General features: G+C 43.2%; 2 protein-coding genes across 7 annotated transcripts; one reads left to right on the top strand and one right to left on the bottom strand.

The window, feature by feature from the left end:
* Nucleotides 1–1,492: 1,492 nt before the first annotated feature.
* LOC129591055 (uncharacterized) lies at nucleotides 1,493–15,134 on the bottom strand. Of its 5 annotated transcripts, none has more exons than XR_008690798.1 (11): nucleotides 14,949–15,134; nucleotides 14,714–14,881; nucleotides 14,562–14,644; nucleotides 14,121–14,180; nucleotides 4,466–13,978; nucleotides 4,024–4,397; nucleotides 3,636–3,967; nucleotides 2,692–3,563; nucleotides 2,344–2,621; nucleotides 2,162–2,278; nucleotides 1,493–2,093 (listed from the first exon to the last, which is right to left on the bottom strand). XR_008690798.1 is itself a non-coding variant. In XM_055486574.1 (11 exons), exons 8-11 carry the CDS (start codon nucleotides 3,516–3,518, stop codon nucleotides 1,780–1,782), a joined length of 1,536 nt encoding a protein of 511 aa, XP_055342549.1. In that variant the 5' UTR covers nucleotides 3,519–3,563; nucleotides 3,636–3,967; nucleotides 4,024–4,397; nucleotides 4,466–13,978; nucleotides 14,121–14,180; nucleotides 14,562–14,644; nucleotides 14,714–14,871; nucleotides 14,949–15,134; the 3' UTR covers nucleotides 1,493–1,779. The 5 variants fall into 5 exon arrangements, 2 of the variants coding, with proteins under 2 accessions (XP_055342549.1, XP_055342550.1); XR_008690799.1 differs by having other exon boundaries at nucleotides 14,714–14,871; nucleotides 15,043–15,091; XM_055486574.1 differs by having other exon boundaries at nucleotides 14,714–14,871.
* Nucleotides 15,135–15,377: 243 nt separating this feature from the next.
* On the top strand, nucleotides 15,378–16,483 carry LOC129591133 (putative aldehyde dehydrogenase family 7 member A1 homolog). 2 transcript variants are annotated; one of them, XM_055486668.1, is made up of 2 exons: nucleotides 15,378–15,573; nucleotides 15,790–16,483. In XM_055486668.1, exons 1-2 carry the CDS (start codon nucleotides 15,420–15,422, stop codon nucleotides 15,993–15,995), a joined length of 360 nt encoding a protein of 119 aa, XP_055342643.1. In that variant the 5' UTR covers nucleotides 15,378–15,419; the 3' UTR covers nucleotides 15,996–16,483. The 2 variants fall into 2 exon arrangements, with proteins under 2 accessions (XP_055342643.1, XP_055342642.1); XM_055486667.1 differs by having other exon boundaries at nucleotides 15,787–16,483.
* The last annotated feature ends 8,984 nt before the right edge of the window (nucleotides 16,484–25,467 follow it).

Raw genomic sequence — 25,467 nt, 5'->3', positions numbered from 1 at the left:
CCGTATTGTTAACAATAAGGTTAATATTACTGTGGTGCCAAGTGAATTCCGCACTTTTTCGTACAGCATGCTAGACAAGCGCTGTATGGACGCCTTTAGCGTTCACTGGGTTCACTGTCTACAGGCTCATGAACTGGCTGAACAAGCAATTTCAAATAATTCATATTCAGTAGTACGTGCGGGTACGGCAAAGCTATTCGAGTTAGATAATATTCACACCAGTTCGCATTCGCATATTTTGTAAACATAAATTGTAAAAGCATATTTTGGATTAGATTCAAGTCTATAAATCTCGATAGAGAACCGTTTTGAAGCAGGAACAATTTTTCAAAAGTGAGCAACGCTCGGCCCTTTGCTACTGGCTGCCTGACGCTGTTCAGCGCGTTCAACGAACGCTGAACCCCATATACAGCTCTAGAGCATCACGTTTTACGAAATGGTGCGGAATTTACTTGGCACTACAGTATTAAAATAGGTGTAGTTGCTTTAATATATATTAATTCGGCTTTATTTAAGTGGGATTTTTCCCTGTTTCAAACTCACGGCTTGATGTTAATGTCATAAATATAGTGCTGAAAAATGCTTAATAAATATGAAATGTAAAATGTGTTGGCTGAAAGTAGCCAACACCGTGCAGGCCCGCTTCGGCCGCCTGTTGCAGGAGCAGAACGGGAATCACGCCGTGGTTGTCGCCGAGGATGCCGATCTGAACAAGGCGGCCGGCGTCGCTTTATACAAGCAGACCATCGCCGACGCCCAGTTGGCCGGCTTCCGCGTCCTCGTGGGCGGGGAACCCATCAGCCACGCCTCCGGTGGCAACTTCGGCTAACCGACCATCATCCCCAACCTCTCGCACAACGCCCCGTCCTCCTCAAGGAGACCTTCGCCCCATTTCTTACGCCCTGAAATACCGGACTTCGAAGGAGGCCATCGCCTGGAATAACGAGGTTGACCAGGGATTGCCGTCCAGCATTTTCCCGCAGAATACCGGGACGATGCACGCGTGATTGGGCGTCGGCGAATCGGACTGCGTGATCGTCAACGTCAATAGCAGCACGTCCGGAGCAAAGATGGACGAGCCGTCGGGGCGAATAAGCACACCGGCGGGGGGACGGGAGAGCGGGAGTGATCCGTGGAAGCAGTATATGCGCCGCCGAAGGCGTACGAATAATTACAGCAGGGAGCTGCCCCTCGCGCAGGGACTGAGTTTGATTTTTTAGAGTGTTCTTCATGCCGGTCGCTTGATTGTGGTGTTTGTTTGCGGTGTGTTGTACTCGTAGTATAGTGGCTTAGAAAAAAACGCTGCTCGCTTAAAAATGGCGGCGCTTACGTCATAAACTGGAGTTGGGAGCTACACCTTCCAGCTGTAATTTTCCGGTTGGACTTTATAACTATAGTTCCTAGATCTACTTTATGAATCAGTAAGTTTGTACACTGCATATACTTTACAACTGTAGATACAATGCAGTTTACATGGAACGTATGGGTCTGCGCCTTTATTCATACCTCTTTAATTAGAGTTAAGCTGCGATGTTTAATGCAACTTTTCTATTGAAGTAACTATTAAAGAAACAATGTTCAAAGAAAACAAACACAATACCCGAACATAGTCTTGCTAAGATGGCTCGCATTGTGTGCAAAAAGAACTTCTGTGAGGCAGCAATAGGCTCCTGCATTGTCATCATGCTGATTCTAATAATATTGCTGGAAGCATTTTTTGGAATTAGCTATAATATTAAAACTATTATTAACAACTGTACGGTACTGGAAATTGAAGGCCTATTCTCCGGAAACATCACCCCAGGGACGAGTATGAAATTCGGTGTCGACAATTCGACGTTTTGAGTAGGTAAGTCTGAAGCGCTTATTCATTTCCGTAGACAGAACCTCCAACTTGCGCTTATTTCGCGTAATGTTGAACGGATAATTAACCATAATATCGTTTGGTTCATCTGGCGGTGCAAGGCTTTCCAGTAGCAATTCCTTCAAACTTTCCAGATTCAGCTGTTTTCTGGCCTGCCGTGTTAACGTAAATCCCTTCACTTTTATTGTTTCGTGACCAGTGTTGGTACGATAAGCGTAGCTTTTAGGCCCTATAAAGAAAAGTAATACACACGTATAGTACTCAGGAATAATTAATTATTGGAAGTTAATGGTGTACCAAGCGCCACAAATTTTTCTATGTGCTCGTTAGGTTCCAGCGATGATGACAAGTCGCCAAGACAAGTTCCCGTTGGTGGGTCAGGCAGTTCGTCTTTGTGAACATAGAAAATGCTATCTGCAACGAACCAAAACCCTATGAATAAAGAAGGCAAAAACAAAATCACTATTATTACTGCATACCGGTATCATGATATAGTAGGCGGTCCCCAACCATCTCCATAAATTTGAGGAGGTGCAATCGTGCATAAGCAGTAGTGAAAGCCGCAATGACAACATTGGTTTTCTTATTCGTTACTATATAATCCTTCTTCGAACGGTATTGTACGGCCATGACTTCATCCGTAACCAAGTCGAATCCAGCAACTTCGTATTTATTTGAAAATAAAAAGTCATGAAAGACCTCTTTCTTCTCCACCATTGCCGTGTTGGAACGGTCTTCCTGCTGCCCAAACTTTCCCCTGTAAAAAAAAACAATTCATCCATAGTTAATTAATAAAGTCGGGTTTTTGGCAGCTTCACGATTCTTACCAAAAACTATTCAACATAAGCTTGCAAAGCGCTCTGAGCGCATCATTTTTAGCAATATTATCTTTATCCAGCTGAATATTTTCTTTACCAAGGAATTCTTTAACATAAAAGTCTTTCTCCTCGTTTGTGTGACAGTTTGAAGGATAGCCAGACGCTTCAGTTTTCAGCTTCAAAAACAAGTCAATGTACTCCCTGAATAGATATTGCATTTGCTCGGGGTAGTGCCACGCAGAATAAATTTTATCGATGCGGTAGCCAACTTCTAACGCTCGATGAATTTCCGGTGTACACCCCGTTCCTTCCAGAGCCCTATCGTCATCCTCATGATCACAGGGAGAGTTAACACGCTCTTTCACGCACCTCGCGCATAACGGGAATGTTAGCTTATCCGTTCGGTAGGGCAGCACTGGAAGGAATAAAGACGGTGGTGGAATAATGCGACATTTTACCACTCCAAATATTTTTTCCACTGGTGGAAAGTCGTTAGTAATAACAACCGGTGGTCCAACGGGGTAGGGCAAATTTTTGTTGATGTATGGATATTCGCTAATAACGTCAAGTGAATAAATTTTCTCCCCTGGTCCGCATTTATGGTAAAGCTTTATTGCATTTGTTCGACCACCAGTAAAGGCATCCCGCGGATGCAACGGCTCCATCACGTTGGCGAGCTCAGTTAGCTTTCGAAACTCAATGTCAGATGCTAATTTCATGTCGTAATCGTGCTCCCAAATCGATACAATCGTGTATCCCAGAGTTTTTATTGCATCAAGGCGCAAAAAAGTCGCTTTCTGAACCTCTTCCATTGGTTTACCAAGAAACGGGTGCATGCATGCTTTTCGTGGTACAGTCGCTGCAGCCGTGCCACATACATCCTAGAGACAGAAATATTTTGTCGGTAAATGTCAAAGATCGCAAGTGATTAAACGTATTATCCTGTGACAGACCTAAAAATTCGTAAACTGTTTTGGTTTCTGAATGGAAGCCATCAACGGTCCAGTGCCCGATTCGAAATTCTTTTTCCAGTTTTGTATCGTTATCCAGTTCTATCGATCGTAGCCACCGTTCTGCTTTTACAGATGATTTCTTTCCCTGTCCTGGTGGACCGATTAAAGCAATTTGGCTCTTCTTCAGCATTCGCGCTCTCCAAAAATAATTGCACATTCCAGGGGTTGTAAGGCCAGAAGCAAATGGACATAATCCACCAGATACTTGTTGGAAAAGCATTCGAAATTTTTCACATGCTTGTTGTAGTACGAGAACGTCCTGGGAACAGTACCTGTGAAACAGTTGCATATAGCGAGTGTATTATTAATAAGAAAAGATCGGACATACTTGATGAAATGTGCATTAAAATCAAACTGATTGTGATGACGGCGTCGTTCCTTGCGAAACCATTTTATGGAACGTTTCCGCTCACATCTTTTCATGGATTGGTAACCGTAGTCATGCCGATCTGGCCAAGGGATGATCTTGTTCCAATTTTCGGGTTTATTCAGCTTGTGTGGAAAATCTCCTTTAGTTTCTTGCAAACCAAACGCCTTCGCGAAATTCCTTAGTGACGATGGCACGTAGTTCATGGAATCTCGAAATTTTATTTTGAGTTTACTGAAATCCATTTGCATAATTTTACTACCATTAAAAATCAGTGGGTGTGGAATAACACCATTTTTTACTAAATAGTTTAACAGGAAATACCCGTCGAACCCCTGAAATACAAACCACATCAATCAGTTATGAATAAGCTGCTGCTGCTGTTGATTTCGATATTTTTTACCTTTAAATTATGCGCAATAAAAGTGTATCCCCGAAAACGTTCGCTGAAAATGAAATCCCCAAGAGCATTTGCGATGTCGCCATTAATGTTTCCATCCTCAGGGAGCACAAACTTCTCATCCTTCGTGGCGATGACTGCTAGATTCACTCGGAATTCACCTGTGTCATCTTGGTAGGTTTCGAGGTCGAAGTATGCAAATTTTTCGTTTTGATGTTTCGCTTTCTCGTTATCCGTAAGTTCGATGGGCTGCATATAGCAGACATGGCTTTCTTCCGGCAAGTGAAAGAGTGAACAGGTTGCGCAGTACACTTCACCACAACGATGTTGCTGATCGTCAATATCCAGTTCGATTTCCGGTTCGTCTTCGTCGTCATCGCAGTTGTCAGCATCTCTTCTGTTATCTCGAGGTGCGTCGTAATTTGTCCGCATTCGACGTTTTACAAGAGAAACGAAAGATTTGCATATTCCACATACAAAAAACTTTGAACAGATGGGACTGGTTCCAGACTTGTGCCTTTCAAAACACTCCTGGCCATAAAAGTCGCGATTACATTCCGAACAAGGTATTTTTGAATCTTTTTGCATCTTGCACGCTGCAGACAGACATTGGTGACATTTAAACTCACACCGGTGGTCTTCTCGTTGATTGTAGCCTTTCATGCAACGGTAACAGTAGTAGTGATGCTCGAAGTAAGCCGGCAAAGATGTCAGAACATCAAAATGCCGGTCATGATCGAGCAACATAATACGCTTCTCAGCATAAGCGCCACAGTAGACAACTGAGTTTCCGTGGTCGACAGATACTACAATAATCTGATAATTTGGCAGAACTTCTTCAAACCGAGGAACGTCTTCCAGGCTGTATTCTCTATTTGGCAACCGGGCAGCCCGCAGCAATTCTCTGGTTTTTTCATCCTGCAGTTTCTTGGTTCGGTAGAGCTTTGTATAAAATTCTTTATCGCCATCCGCATGCGCTTTAGCGACCACAATTGCTCTAGCCATACATAAACTGTCCGAGTTTCGAATCTGGGTGATGCACCGTTTTTTGTCCAAAATTTGCCGCAACAACTGGGAGACGTTCTTTCTGCATGAGCCGATTGGTGTATCTGTATGCTGCACTGACAGTTCAAAAGACTCGTCCAATAAAAACGCTTGATTTGAATTCAAAATTCTTTTGATTGTCGTCATCCATCGCTCGATAGTCAACTGATCGCGTTGAATAGGTGGCATCCAAATAGGGTACTGCAGTGCCGCCTGGTATATGCGAATTCTCACCAAGTTGTGCGCAGGTATTTTGGAAATCACCGTTTCAAGGATATCTTTCAACAGCAGAGTTATGGTCTTCACTGCGTACTTGAACGATAAATTTTCAAGGCCGTTTATCTGACACTTATAACTCTCAAATAAAACTGAAAACTTTTGCGAATATTTGGCTCCGGTTTTTTCCAACTCATAATGTTCTTTAATATCATACAAATCTGGATCAAGCTCTTCTAAACGCTGCGCAGGTACACCAGCCGGAGCTGCAGAATAATTATGATCAAGAAGCGCGTAGTTATGATTAAAGAGAGCACTATCTGCAAATTCAGTTTCCGCGTCGGTCTCAAGGGCAGTTGACGGTATTGACGGATCAGGAATTTGTGTCATGGTGTAGAAAAACAACCTGATGGAAGTACTTTGCTATTCGCAGAAATCCAGCCTCATATAAGCAGCTTATTTATATGTGTAAGCAAAATTCCGTACAGCATTTTATAGTTACATCGGCCAACAAAATTTAATGACTCATTCGATGAAACGTGCTGGATGCGATAATATTCGCAACACGTTTTTTATTAGGCGCAATCAGCGTTCGAGGGAGGAAACACAGCGCCACAGCGGATGCAACATCTATTTTTTTGGTCATCTGCAATAATATAGACCACCTCGAAATCTTTGTAAAATAGCGAGATATATATTAACGCATACCCCAGTAAGAATTCTGATCTGGTCTTTTGCTGCGGCAGTGTCGTTGCAGTCGATGGGTAGCTCTTTCTTCAGGAATCGGCATTCGGCAAAGCAGGCATTTCGTACGGCTTTTTAAATAGTAGTCCAGCATCCAATTAGAGTACGATTGCGCTTTGTTAGGACTGTAGCACTTGTCGTTACTTAGAGCAGCAAAACGCGGACAGCCAAGTGTATCAAGATTAATGACATCAGATTTGAGCAGTTGTTGAAGAATGAGACACTTTTGTCCCCCTTTTGCATAGAAAACGACAACGGCAGGATCATCAACATAGCGGAGATAATTTTTAAACGATCGATTTAACTGATGTTCTAACTCTGAGAAAGCTTTATCGAACACAGCATCATTATCCGAAGAACAAATGCCAAATTTATTAACAATGTAATTGTTTGGCGCTAGCGCAAAAGTGGTATAATAAAGGCAATAAAATTCGACAGAACTTATTGCAAGTGACGTAATAATTGGCTTCCCATTAAGCGTATACCACTTAATGTCTACAACAATATGGTAAACCATTCTTTGAACAAAACAGAATCAGAAATCGTTAGTTTCCGCTGCGTAATGAGATGAAATAACTGTTATATTTGTAAGTTACGCACTGACAAAGTATTTTATATATAGCATCAAAACGGATGCAGCGCAACGTCACGCTGTGGTGGCAAAATACTTTGGTGCACAGCAAATTATTTTTTACTCCTATACAAACAGTACGTGAAAAAACTGGCGTTGGTGACGTGACTTTATTGCATTAACTGGCGGAAAACAGACTGTATAAGCATAGAGTTATCACGGACTACAGTTTTCAAACTGAAATAATAATTAACATAAGCACAAACCATTCGATCATTCGAAGATTTGCTACTGGTAAATAAATGAATAAGAGAAGTAAACGACTCGCCGGAGCATCGTTTTAAAATAAAAAAGCAGCAGTACTGTCCACACACGGTACTCCATTCCATTTGTAAACGATGCGCTTGCGAAATAACTCTGCCAGCGTTCTTGCAAAAATTTTCAATGTGGCGGCCGTAGTAATATGGTTCATGTCCGTAAGAGTCAAAATATTCCAATTGTCCTGGTACAGCCTGGTAGAACGCCAGCCAATGCGAGCCAGGTTTTGCAGCTTCGTCAGTATTGACAACACATGCCCATGGCAGTTTGGCTGGAAGCAAAGATGGTAACATGTCCGCAGCAAATACACCAATGAAAGCGTCTCGTGTCACCGCGCTTGAACGTAATACATGGCTGATTTCAGCGGTGTCCATTGTAGTGCCAGTCTGTATACAACAACAGCAACGTTAAAAATATTCTTTTGATTTTGTCCTGTAAACAACGGGCGACCGAGAGCGCGAAGCGCTCCGGTCGCCCATTGTTTACCACATCCGTCACGATTCACTTCAGCGTCGTCAGAGGCCGACAGCGCGCCCACCCCCGCTTGCGCCCCTGAAGCGTACCGCTCAAGCAACAACACTTTTGTGCAAAATCTTACACACTCACTTACGCTGTGCTTTTTATGCAGTAAAATCCGCAATCAACTGGCGATGTGAATTAACTTCAATGATATTATCCCACACCATCATCGTTATCGCCATAATTGGTTCAGTTAATTGGGCGGCAAACTGCAGACGAATCGACAGATTTCCTTGGCGCACGGTGCTCATTGGTCCCCGGCCAGTCCGTGAAGGCGTCAGGTCGAATCCCCAAATAGCAAAACCTTCCGCAAATGCTTTACGGTCAAATGGCAGCGCCCCGTCCGGTGCGTGCAAGCGGCCAAGCGTTTCCAACAGGCCGTCATATGATTGTAAATAATCACCCGTGGCGAAATTTGGTCGGTAGGCTTGAGCAGGATACGATTGTCCGTCGACTTCGACGCTTATATAGTTGAGGTTGAAATGTTCAAAGTTAAATGGATTACCTCGGCGCAGCCCGTGAAAGCTCGAGCTCTTCACGAATCCCACAAAAACACATTTGGGTACTGCGCCAATGTGTAAATTAGCCAGCACCGTGCTCTGAATGTTGCCAATGTCATTAACGCGCATACATACTCGCTCTATGGGATATTTCACTGTTTTTGTCGATAATTGGGCCGTGACCGCAGACAGGTAAACCGGATTAGGCACGAAACGTTTAACATATAGTCGTGGATTACGAAGGTATGCTTTAAAAGTGTCTACTGGAAGATTGGCATACGACCGCAAATAGAATTCCGGCTTATTTAGGATGAGGCGCACATGTAGCGGTACACCGGTGATCAGATTTTTTCCCTGCTGGAAAATGTCGGTGCACAATTTGGCGCTAAAAGGAACGTACTCGTTGGTCACAAACACGGCCTTTCGCGTTACTTCTCCAGCGTTGTTGGCATGATCTTCTAGATAGCCAGGGCTGTCAAAATAAAATCCTGCACTTGTTGCCTGGCTTTGAAGGGCAGCCGGTGTGTATCCCAACAAATTTTCCAAGTAAGCTCGGTAGGCATACAATGGGGTGGAATTAGTTATCAGGCGGTTCGCCATTGTTACCTCTACCGAGCTGAATATAGAATGCGCTATGAGGTTGACTGGTGCTACCAGATCCGTGTTTTCAATACGCGTTGCCGCCCCAAGTCCTGCAATTTGCTTTTTGATTGCAATATCCATTTCCAGCGTAATTTCTGGTAGCACTAGCAACGCTGATGTTGATGGTGGGATGTAAAAAGAGATTTCTCCCGAACTAATTTCTTCTGTTTGGCCTGAGGTCGGTAGAATGCGTTCTTCTTCTGTCCGCACAAAATCCGCGAGAGTGGCTGGAACGGAAAATAAATCCGACTCAACCTGCATAGCTGGTACGCTTCCTTCCAGAATAAAAGCCATTTTAAAATGCGTCCTCAAATTCTCTCGGGGAATCCGTTTAAGCCGTTTCAATCGTATGGAATGTCTCTTGATCTTCTTCGTTTTCTTGTGCTGCTGCTTGAGCCGCTTGATGCCTCCTTGCTGTTGAGTTTGCGATGTGAGTGCTTCCGAAATTTTTTCTCCTACTTTCCTGGACGTCTCATTAAGAACTGTTGTCGCTGCGTCGCATAGGTGAGGCTTTGCTGCTTCCATGGCTGCTCTAGCATGTGGCGCGGCAGCTTTAATAACCGGAGCCGCAAAATGCGCTAATTTACTGAGCATTGCGCGCAGAAAATTGGGCAGCATAAAACCACTCCCATTTTGCATTAAACTTCCGCGATACCGTGTCATGACGGCTCCATACCCGTGCTGACTACCGGCACCCGTGGCGGTCCCGGCAAATAAATCCAGATAGAACGATGGTGACGGTTCAAAGAGGATAACGGGCATTTTTTAGCGATAGTAATACTGAATGGGCCGAAAGTGCAGCTTTACCATTGATTTTCCAGTCTGAAAAATTGCCGGTTCTCCCAGATCAGTTGCAATGTTGATGTCGATTGTGTCCAGTCGATCGTATAAAACAGGTAGATAATGTGGATCCTCGAACCTTTCCGAAACAATTTCGAAGCGCGGAACACTTGCTTTAATGGGGAAAGCGCGCAAAAGTTGCATAGTTTCATCACCCACAATATTGTAGTCACACTTGTTGCAGTACACAAAAATTGATTGGTTCCCAATGTGCATGTTCACAGGTTTATCCGCCGTCATTAGTACAGAAGTTTCCAAGAGCTGCAGCTCTGCCAATGCCTTTAACTGGTCGGACAGCGTGGTACTTGCGGAAGCAAAATTCGTTTTTTCCATCAAAAAATTTTCATACTGTTCGGAATGTGCTGCAGAAAATCGTCGTTCTTTGAATCCCAGCATACGGGATAGATGCAAAGATGAGGGAGGAAAATCCAGAAAAACCCGCACGCTAGGAAACTTTACTTTGAGCTTGGGTTCAGTTTTTAATAATTCGAATTGGAAAGCCTGTTTTTCCAATGCAGAATCGCCGAACGGCTTTAACCGCGGCACTTTACCGTTTATAAAATCAATGATATCACTTTTCTCATAGATTCCTGCAGGTACTGTAATTGTGTCGCGATCCATTACGAAAACACCGTTGCTATCCATGGATGTAATTTGGTCTACGTGCAATGTTTGGGGGCTGGGTAAATTGTACATTGAATTAGGATACTGTATTTCCACCAATGCCATTTCCCATTGTCCCGGTAGTGATAAAACACTCTTTAGCTTTGTTGTCCATTCAGCTGCATTATTCTTTGGAAACTGCTGCATACAGGCATCAGATGGAAGCGTGACATAGAAGCTGTTATGAGTCATTTCTCACACGACTGAGTTCGGCTTCGTAATATTTTCCGCGAATTAAGTCCCCGTCTTCATCCACTAATACATAAAGCGGCTCTGGTTGTTGTGGTAGCACTTGATGTATTTTGTAAATTTCCTCCTTAAATGTTGACTCGTATCCTTTTTCAAAAAGTGTTTTGTCGATGGCTACTCGTACTGTGTCACCCACGCCGTACTTTGGTTTTTTCTGTTTTCCCATTAATAATTCTGCATATAATCGATTGAATATTTGCAGAGAATTAGACTGGCTAACATCATTGGGGGTGACTTTATGCGAAGAATGGATTGCGTTGTTGTAACTCTTAACCAAATCACTCAAAACGTCCCAGTACACTTTAGACTGTCGGTGTCGAAATAATTGCCATATACGTTTCTTTAGATTACGTATGCCATTCTCAGCTAAGGATGCTTTGATTGCTTTATTTTCAGACGAGAACAGGAAAACCTTCTGGACCGTCAAAAAATTCTTAACATCCTTATTGTAAAATTCAAGACCTTTGTCGGTTTGCAATTTAATAGGTACGCCAAGTTCTGCAAAGACCTTTTCCAAACCAAATTTAACTTCGGTACCGCTTTTATTCTTTAGTAGTTGACAGCTTACTTTCTTGCTGAAGACGTCGATCACAAATAGTATCCAACGGTACCCCTTGTTCTGTTTCGCATATTTTGACATGTCTGCCAGATCGGCTTGATATTGCTCCGCTAGGTTTGAGACAACTACGGGGTTTCTTTTGAACTTTTTTCGTCGAGATTTGTGGACTGTATATGGATCCAGATGTTCTAGCTGCTCCCGCGTCTGTTGGTAGCTTGTTGCTGGTAGATAGTGGTTGCGAAACTTTTGAATCCCCGTAAAGCTGCCCGGGTGTTGGGGGTTCAGATACGCTTGTCGCAACAGTAGATTGGCCATCGTCTTCGTCGTTGCTGCTGCTTGATCCATCGCAACAGCTAGATGTGCAATTCCAAGTCATACCTTCTCCCAAAGACAAAGAGAAGGGAACACATCCACCACTCATTTGTTATTGACAGTCATCCAGTTGAACTGGGATTTAGTTCTTGAACCGATGGGACCTTCGACTTGTAAAGTTTTTTCATCAAATACTTCTCGCTTTGCACGTTTGCGTTTCGCCGGCGGTGCAGGTGGAATAGGAGGGAAAGCATCTAACATACGATCAGGCATATTAGGTGGTACCCATGGCTTCTTTAATAGTTGTACTGGAATCGGTGGCACAGATGCTGGTGGTGGAATAACCATTTGGTCAGGACCGAACGCCGATTCCTTCAGCGCCAAAAAACGAGCCAAATTTCTTGATAACAATTCTGCCTTTTCCCACTCGCTCAGGGCATTCCTTGAAATGATTTCTTTCATCAAGTCATCAAGTCTCACAATATCTACAGCTTCAGTAGGCTGCTGTTGTAATTGAACATCCGTTGCAATGCGACCAGCCGTGTCGCTGGCAAGTTTCTTCATTTCGCTCACCGGGATAATATAATGCACTTCTGGTTTCATTTTAGTAAAGCAGTTCCCAAAACAGCTGCCAATACAGGTAGAACCGCAGGTAAGAATCCTCCGCGCTGTAATAATATTTCCCTCTTGCTTCGTAAAGGATATTTTTTGAGGGCAATCAGCTTTAATGGTCGACGCCAACGTTGACACACCTTAAGCTGTTCGGCGGTCAGAGGCACTGAATTCTTCACCAAATTTAGACAGATTTCTTCAAAACAGCGAAGTTGTCGTTTCGAAATATTTTCCAAAAGAAAACGACGCTGCTTGGGTTTCAGCGATCGCAGGGTAAGGAGAAACGGAGCAAAGTCTTTTAAAATCTGATCACACATTCTTAGGCAAGTTTGTCGTTTGTGGATCGATGTAAATTTTTGTCAACTCTCCCGGTAATATTGCTGAACGAATCCTTAAATAGGCAGGGGTGTCCGGTTTCATATCCAAAATGAGAGGTTGAAATGGTTCCTGACCGATTTCCTCGTAAGCTCCGCTGAGATGTTTTAAACCAGTCTGCCTTTCGAGAATCTTGATTTGGTTCACATCACGATTATTTTTGAACAGGATAAGATATTGCGCATTAAGATGAACGTCTCGCATAGCAGACCCTTGTTTATATAGGTTATTGAATAATAGAAATACACAAAGCCGTTCATGGTGTACTTTTTGAGTGAAAAGTTTAGATAAATGCTCATTCTTCGCCAAACCGCTTGTCACGTCATCCAGTATCAACAAAATATTTTGTTTACCATCAAAATAATTTTCATCCTCCACAATTTGCTGAATATTTTTTGTCAGTTCAATCCCAGGGATTTTTCGCTGAAGCATTTCGTATGCTGGCTGCATTTCTCCGTACACCAAAATAATTCGTCCAAATGGTTGGTCAAATAATTTATCGCGCTCCATAATTAATTTTGACACATACGTGGTTTTCCCCGAAGTCGTTGGCCCCACAACAAGAACTGAAGCGGGCAATCGGATTCTCAAATCAGCTGTCGTGCGCGGACACCTATTAAAGGACTCCATTTCCAAAGGGAGGAGCTATTGCTAGCGTACCGGCAGCAGAATGGAGAATTCAAAGCGGAGGGTTGTCTTGGATATTGATTGGTTTATCGCTGGCTCCCAACGGCTTATAAAACAGCTGGCATTTTGTGATTGCCAAACCAGTGTTAGCAGGTGCTACACATTCACCATTCCATCCCACTTTAATCATTACCGCGTTGAATTTAGGAGCCAATCGCGCCACTCGCACGGACTTGTCTGGCATAATCGTGGAGATTATTTATACTTAGACATTGCTAGTGCCATTCAGGATATGCTAGAGCTTATTGGTGAACGACCTGCGCGTCTAACGTTTTTTGCCAAAGGATTAGAAAAGCTAAAGATTTTGGAAAATTATCTGCCTGAAGTGTTTAATCTTGAAGACATTGGGTGCCCGAAGTTTAAGGAGCTTACTTCATTACCACAAACAACGCTTGCGAAAGCGGAGACGTTTGCAAATTGGCTGAATGGCGAAGATAACTAACGTAATTGCAACTGCTGACCTCGGCTGCGCAATTGACTTACCCAGCTTATACGAGCGCGCTCCGCTTTCTCATTATGCACCACATAAATATTCCGGGCTTCTTCTCCGTTCCATTCGTCCGCAGAAATCGCACTGCCAAGTGTACCGCAACGGCAAGATCACAGTTAATGGTGCAAAGTCCATCAACGATGCTCTCGCGTTATTGCATCATTATTGCCGGAAACTGCAAAAATATGGCTATCAAAAAGCATCGGTAAAGAATCCACGAATTGTTAACATTGTCGCCACTTTTAATTTTGGGAAATTTCTTAGTTTAGAAAAATTATACAACTCAATAAGAGCAAAAGTCGATGCCATGTTTGAACCTGAATTATTCCCGGCCATGCGAGTCCGGCTTCAAGGTTGTACGGCGATGATTTTCCATTCTGGAAAAATTAATTTATTAGGTGCAAAAGATGCTGATACTCTTCAAACTGCTGAAAACGAATTGCGATTGTTATTAGAAAATGTACTACAGCAATAAATAAAATTACCAAAAAGTTATCGTTGCAGATTTCTGTTGCGTGGCATTAGTAAGCAGTAGTTGTTAATTTAGTAATAAAAGTAAAAACGTTTACCCTTTAAAGTATGTGATACATACTACATATACAGTGCAGTACAGTACAGTACATTGCTCATTAATTAAACTAATTAAAATTCAGTACGAAATGTATTTTTCGTTATAAAAGCATTGAGTGAACATACGAGCATATAGTAATAAATACTCCGATGTAAAAAAACTGCAAAATCAGCAAATTGCACCATACCGTTGACAAGGTGGAAAAAATCTTTGAGAAGTTCAGGCCAACTTTTTCCACCCGCGCCCCCGTTGCTTGTAGCATCCCCGAAACTATTTGCACATAAAAAATATAGCATGTGTTACAACGCAATATGAAATAAAAACATTTGCTTCACTTACTTCGTGTGCAAGAAATCCATCACTTCTGCAATTAGTGGAGTATTTGTTAATAGAAATGCGACATTAGCTCTAGTGGAAAAAAATTTGCGGCGACCCTGGCGGACTTTTTCCAGTTGATCTGCACGCACGCAAAAGCATGTACGCAATATACCGCCAGACTGCAAATAACTGTAAAACTTGATTACACAGTACAGTCATAATGTATAGTAGTAAAGAAAATAGTATTCTATCGTACCTGTTAGTTTTCATGATTATATATGTATAAATAAGTTGCGAATAGAATAGAGCAAATAGTTATATCCACTGAAAAGTAATTATATGTCACTTACTGTACGTTAAAAGGCTTTAGCGAGCTAGACGCAGTGCTGTGCAAGTCCCTCCATGCTGTAGAAGTATGTAAACAACTGGTCGAATAGAGCATTAAAACTGTATAATGCACTGTGTAATCATATAGTGCATTGCGCACATGTACAGTCCAGATTTATATGCCAGGCAGTGTGCACTCCCGATAATCAATTAATACTCATGGTAATGTAGAAGATAATTATGTGTAACATAAATGCAGGATAACTAGTAACTACTACGGTGATAAACAATTAAGCAGCAAAGACGCGTATGCTGTGCAGCAACATTGCTGACGAGCCATTTGAGCTTGTGTGTTGGTGCCGCTCCACGCGGGAAAAGAATGTAAACAATGTGTGTTTGAATGTACTGTATATGTGTAATATACTGCGTACCATCTTATACAGTATACATGTACACTGTTGAAATGACTCGTATGCTGGAGTTGGGAACTATAGTAATAAAGTCCAACAGGGAATTACAGCTGGAAGGTATAGCTCCCAACTCCAATTTATTACGTAAGTGCCGCCATTTTTAAATAATTGATGAGTCATATCTACTTATACAGTATCGCATTTCTTCTTAGGTGTAGTTGCTTTAATATATATTAATTCGGCTTTATTTAAGTGGGATTTTTCCCTGTTTCAAACTCACGGCTTGATGTTAATGTCATAAATATAGTGCTGAAAAATGCTTAATAAATATGAAATGTAAAATGTGTTGGCTGAAAGTAGCCAACACCGTGCAGGCCCGCTTCGGCCGCCTGTTGCAGGAGCAGAACGGGAATCACGCCGTGGTTGTCGCCGAGGATGCCGATCTGAACAAGGCGGCCGGCGTCGCTTTATACAAGCAGACCATCGCCGACGCCCAGTTGGCCGGCTTCCGCGTCCTCGTGGGCGGGGAACCCATCAGCCACGCCTCCGGTGGCAACTTCGGCTAACCGACCATCATCCCCAACCTCTCGCACAACGCCCCCGTCCTCCTCAAGGAGACCTTCGCCCCATTTCTTACGCCCTGAAATACCGGACTTCGAAGGAGGCCATCGCCTGGAATAACGAGGTTGACCAGGGATTGTCGTCCAGCATTTTCACGCAGAATACCGGGACGATGCACGCGTGACTGGGCGTCGGCGAATCGGACTGCGTGATCGTCAACGTCAATAGCAGCACGTCCGGAGCAAAGATGGACGAGCCGTCGGGGCGAATAAGCACACCGGCGGGGGGACGGGAGAGCGGGAGTGATCCGTGGAAGCAGTATATGCGCCGCCGAAGGCGTACGAATAATTACAGCAGGGAGCTGCCCCTCGCGCAGGGACTGAGTTTGATTTTTTAGAGTGTTCTTCATGCCGGTCGCTTGATTGTGGTGTTTGTTTGCGGTGTGTTGTACTCGTAGTATAGTGGCTTAGAAAAAAACGCTGCTCGGAGACGATGATGCAACGTGAAAAATTAATAAAAAACGATGGAAAAATATTAGTAATCATTTAACACTCGAAATACAGAGAACTTTTTTAAAAATAAACATATGAAAAACTTTATCAAAATTACTTTTTAAAATTCTTGCCGGTTGTTTGCGCAGTTTTCTTGCCGGCTGTGTAGATATTAAATAAATCAAAGAGGTAGTGATATTAATTTATGGGATTGTCGACGAAATTTTGGCCATTTTACGCGGCGTATGATAGCTACCATTAATTACAAAACATACATCCACAAAAAAATTATTGTTGTACGTTTAGAACATCTGTACGAGGACATTTGGGTGCTGTGAACATACCCTGCACGATTAGGTTGCGATGAACAGCTGGTTTGCCGTAGCTCGCAGCGCTACTGATATCACACTCTGAATGCAAACGGCCATAAATTTAGCCGGCTGTTCATCACAGCCTAATCGTGCAGGGTATGTTCACAGCACCCAAATGTCCTCGTAGCGACGCAAACGCCAGAAGAAAAGGTGAACAAGCAGAACATCTGTCCGCTGAGGATTAGCACTGACAAAGACATCCAAATGCCTGATTTTTATCTTGACGATGTTTATTTGGGTGCTTGGTGTCCATCTCGGTTTTTGCTGATGAAGTTTCTTCGCCGTATTATCCACTAGTCTCGGTCAGTCGCAGGAAGCGTTGGGGTGCTCTCTTCACCATTGCCTGCTTCCGGCAAAGAATTTCCAGCATGATACCCGGCTGTCTATGCCGCATAAGCAGCCGGTATCAGGAATTCTTTGCCGGTAGCACAAACGTCATTTCGCGACTCATCATTCACTGGTGATAAGATCCGTTATTTCGGTCCGTACTTCCATGGAGCCTGGATCACAACAGGGCTGCATAAAGTATGGGCCTAAATAACATTATTTAAAATTCGCAGTTATTGTCGAATATAAGGTAGAAAACTTTGAATTTGTACTGGTAGATGCTTCGTTTTATTCAATTTTCGAAAAGACGCGTGTGGCAGCGTTGTAAGAAATAGCATTTACTTTATTTTACCCACCTCGCCAGGAACTTAAGGCATGAGCCGCTTTAGGGAATGCATTTACGTGTTTTATCTTGCAACGTGCGCTCAAGTGTTTGTCTTATCCGGCCTTTATTCCCAAACGGCACAAGCCCTGCTCAGTGATGTGCGCTTTCTGAGTGATTTCCTGAAAAATAAAACGCACCAAGAATCAACGAGGGACTGGTGTGCTCATGCGTGCCGCCGTGCACGACGCGTTCTGCTATATACAATTTTGCGTAGCTTTTTGGCTCGACCGGGTCCCGCTTGCTTGCAGCAGTACTGTATTACAATGTACGACAAAAAGAGGTTGAACCGACCGGCTTCGGTTTAACGCATACTGCTTCGGTTTAACACATACTTGTTGATTTTATTATTAAATTTTTGAACCGTGAGCCGACCGGTCGGTTCAACCTCTTTTGTCGTACATTGTATCTTGAAAACAGGAAACAAAGCAAGGGTGCCGGCTTTCAATTGCGCGAGGGTGGTACTGAGTCTTGACTGGATGGCAGTCATGTGTCATGCTTTGCAGCTCTTCCAGTGTTGGCTACTCCAGTGAGTGACGTCTAACGGGTGCTCAGGAGTCAGGTCAGATCACTTTGACCATGACCTGTCCCTCGACCATTTGTTACTGAGCCACATGGCACGCTTTGCGGAAGAATCCGTAGAAATGGTTCCTTATGCAGTGAACATTTAAAAGGTAATTTTTGATTCTGGTATATGGATATCGGTTTATCGATTCAATTCATAAATAAATTTGGGAACCGTGGACCGACTGACCGATTTATTTCTTAGTCCTGCATTCAATACAAATATTTGTACTTGAAGCATTGATATAATACTTAGGTTTTGAATCTACGAATCGTGAAAACAATGTAAATTAGATCAAGTGAAATATTACAAGGTACAACTGCCCTTTATTCAACATTGCGGCACGATGCTATGTAATATGTACGACAGTCGGCTGCTATAACGGTTCCCAGAACGCTCATTTTAAACTTCACAGTTTCGCTCTTTCACACCAATAGGGCCTTCGCAGCGGCCGAAATGCTATTGTTGCGACAGTTGGGATCATTTGTCACTTCCGCGTATGACGGAGGGAGATCCCCTTCGTGCTGCGTTACAGCTACATTGTACGCTGGCGGTTCATCGCTCGCATTACACGGAGTGATTACAGAGGGTAGCGGTGCCGCAGGGCGTGGCAGGAAGGTTTCCACTGCAGAATTACGTGGTCTTTCGATGAGCGGCTGTGATCTACACAAGTACGCGCTGATGCACACCGACAGCGCGTAAAAGACCAGTTCCACGACAAGAATGACAGATCCCAGTATAACTTCGCTATTGCCGGCCGATTTCAAAACCGACCTCTCGGCTCCGTTAAGGCTCCCGTTGATGATAGTACTAACAGCGATTAGTACGCTGATGGTCATTAGGCTCGTGTAGACACGATAGAACACCCATCCCCGTAAAGTACAATTCTGACGGGTGGGCGGTCGAGATGGCGGCCTGGTTCCTTTTACCAATCCGAACAGTCCGATTAAGTTGTACAGGATTACCCATGCCGACGATGCCGTTCCACAAAACAGGGTTTCGCCAATTTTTTCCACATCTAAAAAACCAAAGCGTACGTCTAAATTCCGTTATGAGGTTTTCCATAACTTAAAAATGAGGTCTGTAGCGAAATTGAGCATTCTAGTTCGAGCCCGGAAAGCAGCTGTATGTTTAACCGGGCGAATTGTCCAGTTCTAATGTGGGTTTCCTAAAATTTTTTTGAATGGCAGCTATGAACGATTCGCTTATTTGTAGAAGGCAGTAATTATTGGCAAATAGTTGCTCGCTCATAATTACATGTATTCCGTTTTTCGCGCATTGTTAACCTCTGTTATGGTCTTATGGATGTACACTGTATACAAAATCTCAGCTTATTCTTACCATGCAGGTTGCGCAGGATCATCAACGGCAACGCCAATAACCCAAACGGCAGCTTGACGAAAGTCTGGAACACTGTCCAATCGTAATAGTCCTGGATAAACCCGGCCTGCTCAAATCTCTTCCAGTGAAAGAAGGCAATAACGGCGGTCGGCAGCTGACCTTTCCTCAGGGCTATAACAGCGGATGCTATGCACGCACCATTTACAATGAGGAACACATAGGCAGCGGCCGAAAAGAGTATTATAATTCCTGGTTCATTCTGCGTAGCGGTTTGCAGAATGACGCCCAGTGCGACCAACACGTCGATGACCATGCAGATCAAATAAACTCTGCCGATCCGGAAACCTGGTGCCTGGTGGTTGGCGACTCGTTCCCGGCCGTTGGTGTACTTTCCATATCCCCGGTGATCGGCGATCACTCCGGCAATATTATACAGCAGCGTCCACGCGATGAAGGTGTATGCTGTTGCCAGATTGCTGGACACCATACGGGCTGCAAAATTACACACTCAACTTCATGGACAATGGAAATGACATTTTCGACATGCTGATTAAATTTTTTTTGTTATTGTTATTGATTTTAACTGCTGCTCAACAGAGCACACTTGTTTTGCCGAATTCACGTTCGGACAGATTAAATTCATTATCAGAAATTTAATTACTATTCACGGCAGCTGAAATTTAATTACTAATCACGGCAGCTGAAATTTAATTACTAGCTGAAATTTAATTAACTAGTGACCTAGCTTAAATTTAATTACTAATCACGGCAGGCAACACGATTCGCTGTTACGCGCATAAATCGTTCATATAATTTTGCTGAAGAAACTACAAAAACAGACATGTGTAACCGGCTAAAATATCCGACGAACATTTTTGCCGGTTACAGACGTTTGCGTAATGCTGCAGTCTGCTGTCTGCAGAGAACAAAGTTTCTATAGATTTTCAGGCGATGTAGCCGTGATTGCATTTAAATGTAATTTTTTTATTTTTGCTTGAAAATAAAATTGTTCTTCCGATCAGAATGGTTTTCAGGCCGCCCAGTAAATTTTAAGAATTCATATCTGTACTGAGAAATGTAAAACAGTGTTGTGTAAACTGTCACAAGGTAGTAAGTAGGTACATAAGATTAACGGCGTTCACTTTACTTACCTTGCGGCATGGTCAGTATGGCAACGGGAAATGACACAAACATCAGGTGCACAAAGGACAACTTGGATACCAAATTATAGAATGTCGATTTCCGCGGCCAGGAATCGTCGCTCATAAGGTGACGCAATTGATGATGCATCGTCAATGCAGTACTTTGACTTTACTCAACAACGGATCACCTTACTGTTAGCTATACATTTCGAACAGCGAATTGCTGGCCTCCCCATGTGGTGCGACACCTCTTCGCACGACGTGTTACCTTCTACTCAAAAATCCCGAACAGTGAGAGTTCGGAAATTTTCGAATAGAAGATGGTCCAAAGATTAAGGTTATCGTTTCATTTCATACTGCAACGTCTCCAGTCAACCTTTTTTCTTTAACGACATAAACATGCCCTCGATTTCATGTTATAACAACTAAAAACGCAATAGAACTCTAAACTGTGCAACACACGGCGAAGGTTTGTTACAGTATGAACTGCGATAAGCAGTTGATCCTGTAATACACCACATGTTGGCCACAGGTCCATTGTACAAAATCCCTAACTGAAGTGATCCGTTGTTGGGAAAAGTCGAAGTGTCGTGCGAGCATGCAAGAGAGCCAGTTGCAGCGTCAACCTCAATTTCTGTGAAATACGCGACCCTGTGCCAGTGCAGGAACAGGAAAAACTAGAAACTGGGCTCAAACAATTTTTGATACCAACCATACCAAAAGAGAAACAAGTTAGAGCTGCAGCAGGTTAGGATACCAAGAACCGCATAGCGTCCGCTGGCAAAGCTATTAAGTACAATTAGCCAACGTTGCTAAATGCAATTAGAGTACTGCAAGTTGTCGGCCCTTGAGGATCTTACATACTGTTCCCGTCATCCATATTGGATCTCTTCAACATTTGTTAGAGATGAGCTAGAGCATTATTGATTTTCTCGTTCTGGGTGCGCGGTATCCTGGCACAATTCACATCAGTTTGTAAGTACATGTACCAACACGCCGCAGTACGTTGCCCGATAAAATTGTGTACATAATACATACTTTAATGATAGTTCATCACTATGGTCTATTATGTTTGTCCATGTAAGTCCTGTCTATGATAAGAAACGTCATCCGTCGTAGCTCAAGCCGGATCTGCTACAATTACTTACTTGGCGAATTTTACTTCCGGCTCTCTTCCCAGTATTCTGCAGCAGTAATCCACCTTGGAGTAAAGATAATACAAAAGAAATAACCGATGTGTTGTTCCTTCTAGATACGGTCTCTGAAATGATAACCCGTTGGCTACAGTGGCGAGACAAATGCAACTGATCGGTGACCTTTCTAAAACTACCACTGCTAATCGAAATAAAAAAAATTTAGAGAACTGATTAGGACGGGATTATTATTCTTGGTTAACCGTAAAAGCGCTTTGATGAGAGAAACAGCATTTAAAGCGACTTCACTACACATGTGCTAAGTGTAACCCTTGAATTTTTCAAATCACATTTTAAGACAGTGTTTTAAAAAATCCGTTTTTATTGATCAGTACGTAGCGAAAAATGCAGTACAAAAGTATAACAACTATCCATAACATCATTTCCGTTCAGCTAAGTGAAAGGCAAAGTACACCCTTGAATTTGTATTTTTCACTGCACCTTTACGCAATCACTTCGAAATCTGGCTTGTGCAGCTTTTACAACGCTTTGTGACTTCATCCGTAAAATAAACTGACAGGTCAGGATAGACAACCTTATTCGCTGACTACTATAGGAAACATACTCAGATTCACAGCAAAATATACCTAGTTTGTCGGTGCTTTCATATTGTATCGCTGATCGACACGGTGTGAAAGTGTAGTTTATTGTAACCCAAAGCAGTTGACAAGCTCTTATAAATATAACAAATCAATATTACCACTGCTCAAGAGAGAGAGAGAGCGCATCTGGAAGCCTTTCAGGGCGACAAAAAACTTATTTTTTCGAAAGTTTATTGCTTCTCGGTCGGTTATGCCGAAATAAAGGCGTTTGACAATCTTTCTGTTTACTAATGGCCGAAAATTTTTAATCACGAATTCTTGCTTCGAATACATCAGCCGAGGAAAAAAGAATAAGCAGCAAAAGCCGAAAAGGGCATGAGTTACACTACTTAAATCGCATTTTCACAACCACAGCACCGCCGGGCACTTATCAGTTGGTTGGCAGATTGTGGACTGGAAAGTGTTACAATGGAAGGTGGTGCATTACTGGCTATCAATGTATGCCCGGTCTGGCTTCGCACACCAGGCGCTGTCTGTTGCAGGTCAGCGAATGGGGCTTGTCTCCGCAGCAATCCGCGTTTTTGCAGCTTGCACCTGCCTTTTTCTGGCACACCGCTTCCGTGTGCGAAAACTGTAAAAATTAATGGTAATTAACTAAAAGTGCACGTGCCAGTTTGATATGGATACTGGAGCTGGCTTGCTAAATGTTAAGCGGGAGAAAATGCTAACAATAAGTAGGTTGCGTTTTGCATGGCCTTGCGATTAACGGCAAAATTAACGACGATTTTAGCGTTGTTAATTTAATGTGCCGTTGATTGGAATAAGAGGTTGCGTTATAAACTTAACAACAAGCAGAACGCGCGGCGCTTACGCGCCGCGCTGACGCGGTCCACGGTTTTAACGGCTGAAAAGTGTGGGTTCCGCGCGCGTGGCCTTCGGTGACCAAAGCATTAAAATGTCTACGGTGACAAAAGGCTTATTAAGGCGGACACCGCACGCGTAACCTTTGATGACCAAAGGTTTAAAAGGCCTTCGGTGGCTAAAGGCCTTCGGTTACCAAAGATTTAAAATGCCTTCGGTAACCAAAGTCTCAAAACGCCTTCGGTCACCAAAGGCTTAATAAGGCGGGTATCGCACGCGTGACATTCGGTGACCAAAGGCTTAATAAAGCAGGTACCGCACACGTGGCCTTTGGTGACCAAAAGGGTAAAAGGCGATCGGTCACCAACGGGTAAGAAGGCCTTCGGTGAACAAAGGCTTAATAAAGCAGGTACTGCACGCATGGCCTTCGGTGACCATAGGCCTAAAAGGCGATCGGTGACCGAAGGTTTAAAGAGCCTTCAGTTACCAAAGGTTTAAAAGGCCTTCGGTGACCAAAGGCTTAATAAAGCAGGTACCGCACGCGTGGCCTTCGGTGACCATAGGCCTAAAAGGCGATCGGTGACCGAAGGTTTAAAGAGCCTTCAGTTACCAAAGGTTTAAAAGGCCTTCGGTGACCAAAGGCTTAATAAAGCAGGTACCGCACGCGTGGCCTTCGGTGACCAAAGGGGTAAAAGGCGATCGGTGACCGAAGGGTTAAAGAGCCTTCGGTTACCAAAGGTTTAAAAGGCCTTCGGTGACCAAAGGCTTAATAAAGCAGGTACCGCACGCGTGGCCTTCGGTGACCAAAGGCCTAAAAGGCGATCGGTGACCGAAGGGTTAAAGGGCCTTCGGTTAGCAAAGGTGACGAAAGACGAAAACCTTTGGTGACGAAAGAATAAATAAAGCAGGTATCGCACACGCGGCCATTGGTGACCAAAGGCTTAATATGGCGGGTACCGCACGCTTGGATTCCGGAGACCAATGACTTAAAAGGTCGGATGCCGTTAAGTTTGTTAACTTAATTAAAGTTATCGAGTGTGTTGAAGCACTATGGTCTTGAAACTTAGAAAGGGTGAAGCTAAACGTGTGATCCGGTTTATCAGGCGAAGGTTTTACAGGTGAGGGCACTAAAATTCGGAAGCTTAGTAAGGTTAAAGGCGTAAAAGCACAGGTTTAAGGGGCTGCAAAAGCGTAAAAGCCGTTAGTCGGGTTTATGCCAATCAGAAACGTTAGGTTGTTTCTGGCCAATCAGAACGTTTCGGAGGCAGGAGCGTTCCGGAATCACGGTTCTGCTTTAATATATAGGATTTACTGCTCCTGTTATTAACGTGAGGAACCATAATTGTATCAGAGAGTCTCCGCTGAATATTTTGAACCAATATCAAAACAATTTCGTTTACCAGCGGAAAAATAACAAATGCAGATTTTTTATGTGGTACGAATACATTAGAAGGAAATGCGATTTGAGTTTTCGCGCAGACGTTATAAAGAAGTAGAACTGTCATTCCATTCTGGAATGCGTGACTCGCTGTTGCACTTGAAAGATGGTGAATATGCACAGCACAGGCTACAGAGTTGCTATAGCACACTGCTGCAACAGTAAAGTCAAAGTTTTTGCAATAATTTTTACATTTTGAAAAAACCAAATAATTTTCTTTTCAATGTAGCTGGCAAAAAAATAAATGACAGCAGTGCAAGCGTCGAGACTGGTACGATTTTCAAAAATTCGAGTCGAGTGGGCAACTCAGGATTGAATGCCCAGGCAGAAATTCACTGGGTAGACTGTCTCGCCTACGCAGTCTTCGTGCTCAATGGTCTATGTGGGCCCAGTCGTTCATTACTGAATTTCAACGTCGTTATTAACGAAACGATACCCCCTTCGTTTCGTTAATAACGACGGGTACTGCCGTTTAAACGTTCGTTAATTGTACTCCGTCGTTAATTCTATCGTCAATCGTACCCCTTCGTTGATACCGCAACCTGCTTAATACATATATTGCACGAGTAGCGTTGGTTGGTAAGTTGGTAACCATAGCCTTGCACCGAGCACGAGCCAGTTCACAGAACTCTGCTTAGCGACACGGTGATGCAGATTATATTTTTTGTCTTTATGCATTCAAGAAACTTTGCTCTTGATGGAGTACTTGAAATCTTTAAAATCGGTTCACTTTTTATTAAGTTATTTGTGTTATAAAAAACTGATGACGAAAGCACTTAAGCCACGCCACGCGAGCCACTGCACTACAGCAAAATAACTGGAGC

This window comes from Paramacrobiotus metropolitanus, unplaced genomic scaffold, assembly GCF_019649055.1.
Source record: "Paramacrobiotus metropolitanus isolate TYO unplaced genomic scaffold, Prichtersi_v1.0 Parri_scaffold0000044, whole genome shotgun sequence".
In the NCBI taxonomy this organism is placed as follows: domain Eukaryota; kingdom Metazoa; phylum Tardigrada; class Eutardigrada; order Parachela; family Macrobiotidae; genus Paramacrobiotus; species Paramacrobiotus metropolitanus.
This window is presented reverse-complemented; position numbering and strand designations above follow the sequence as displayed.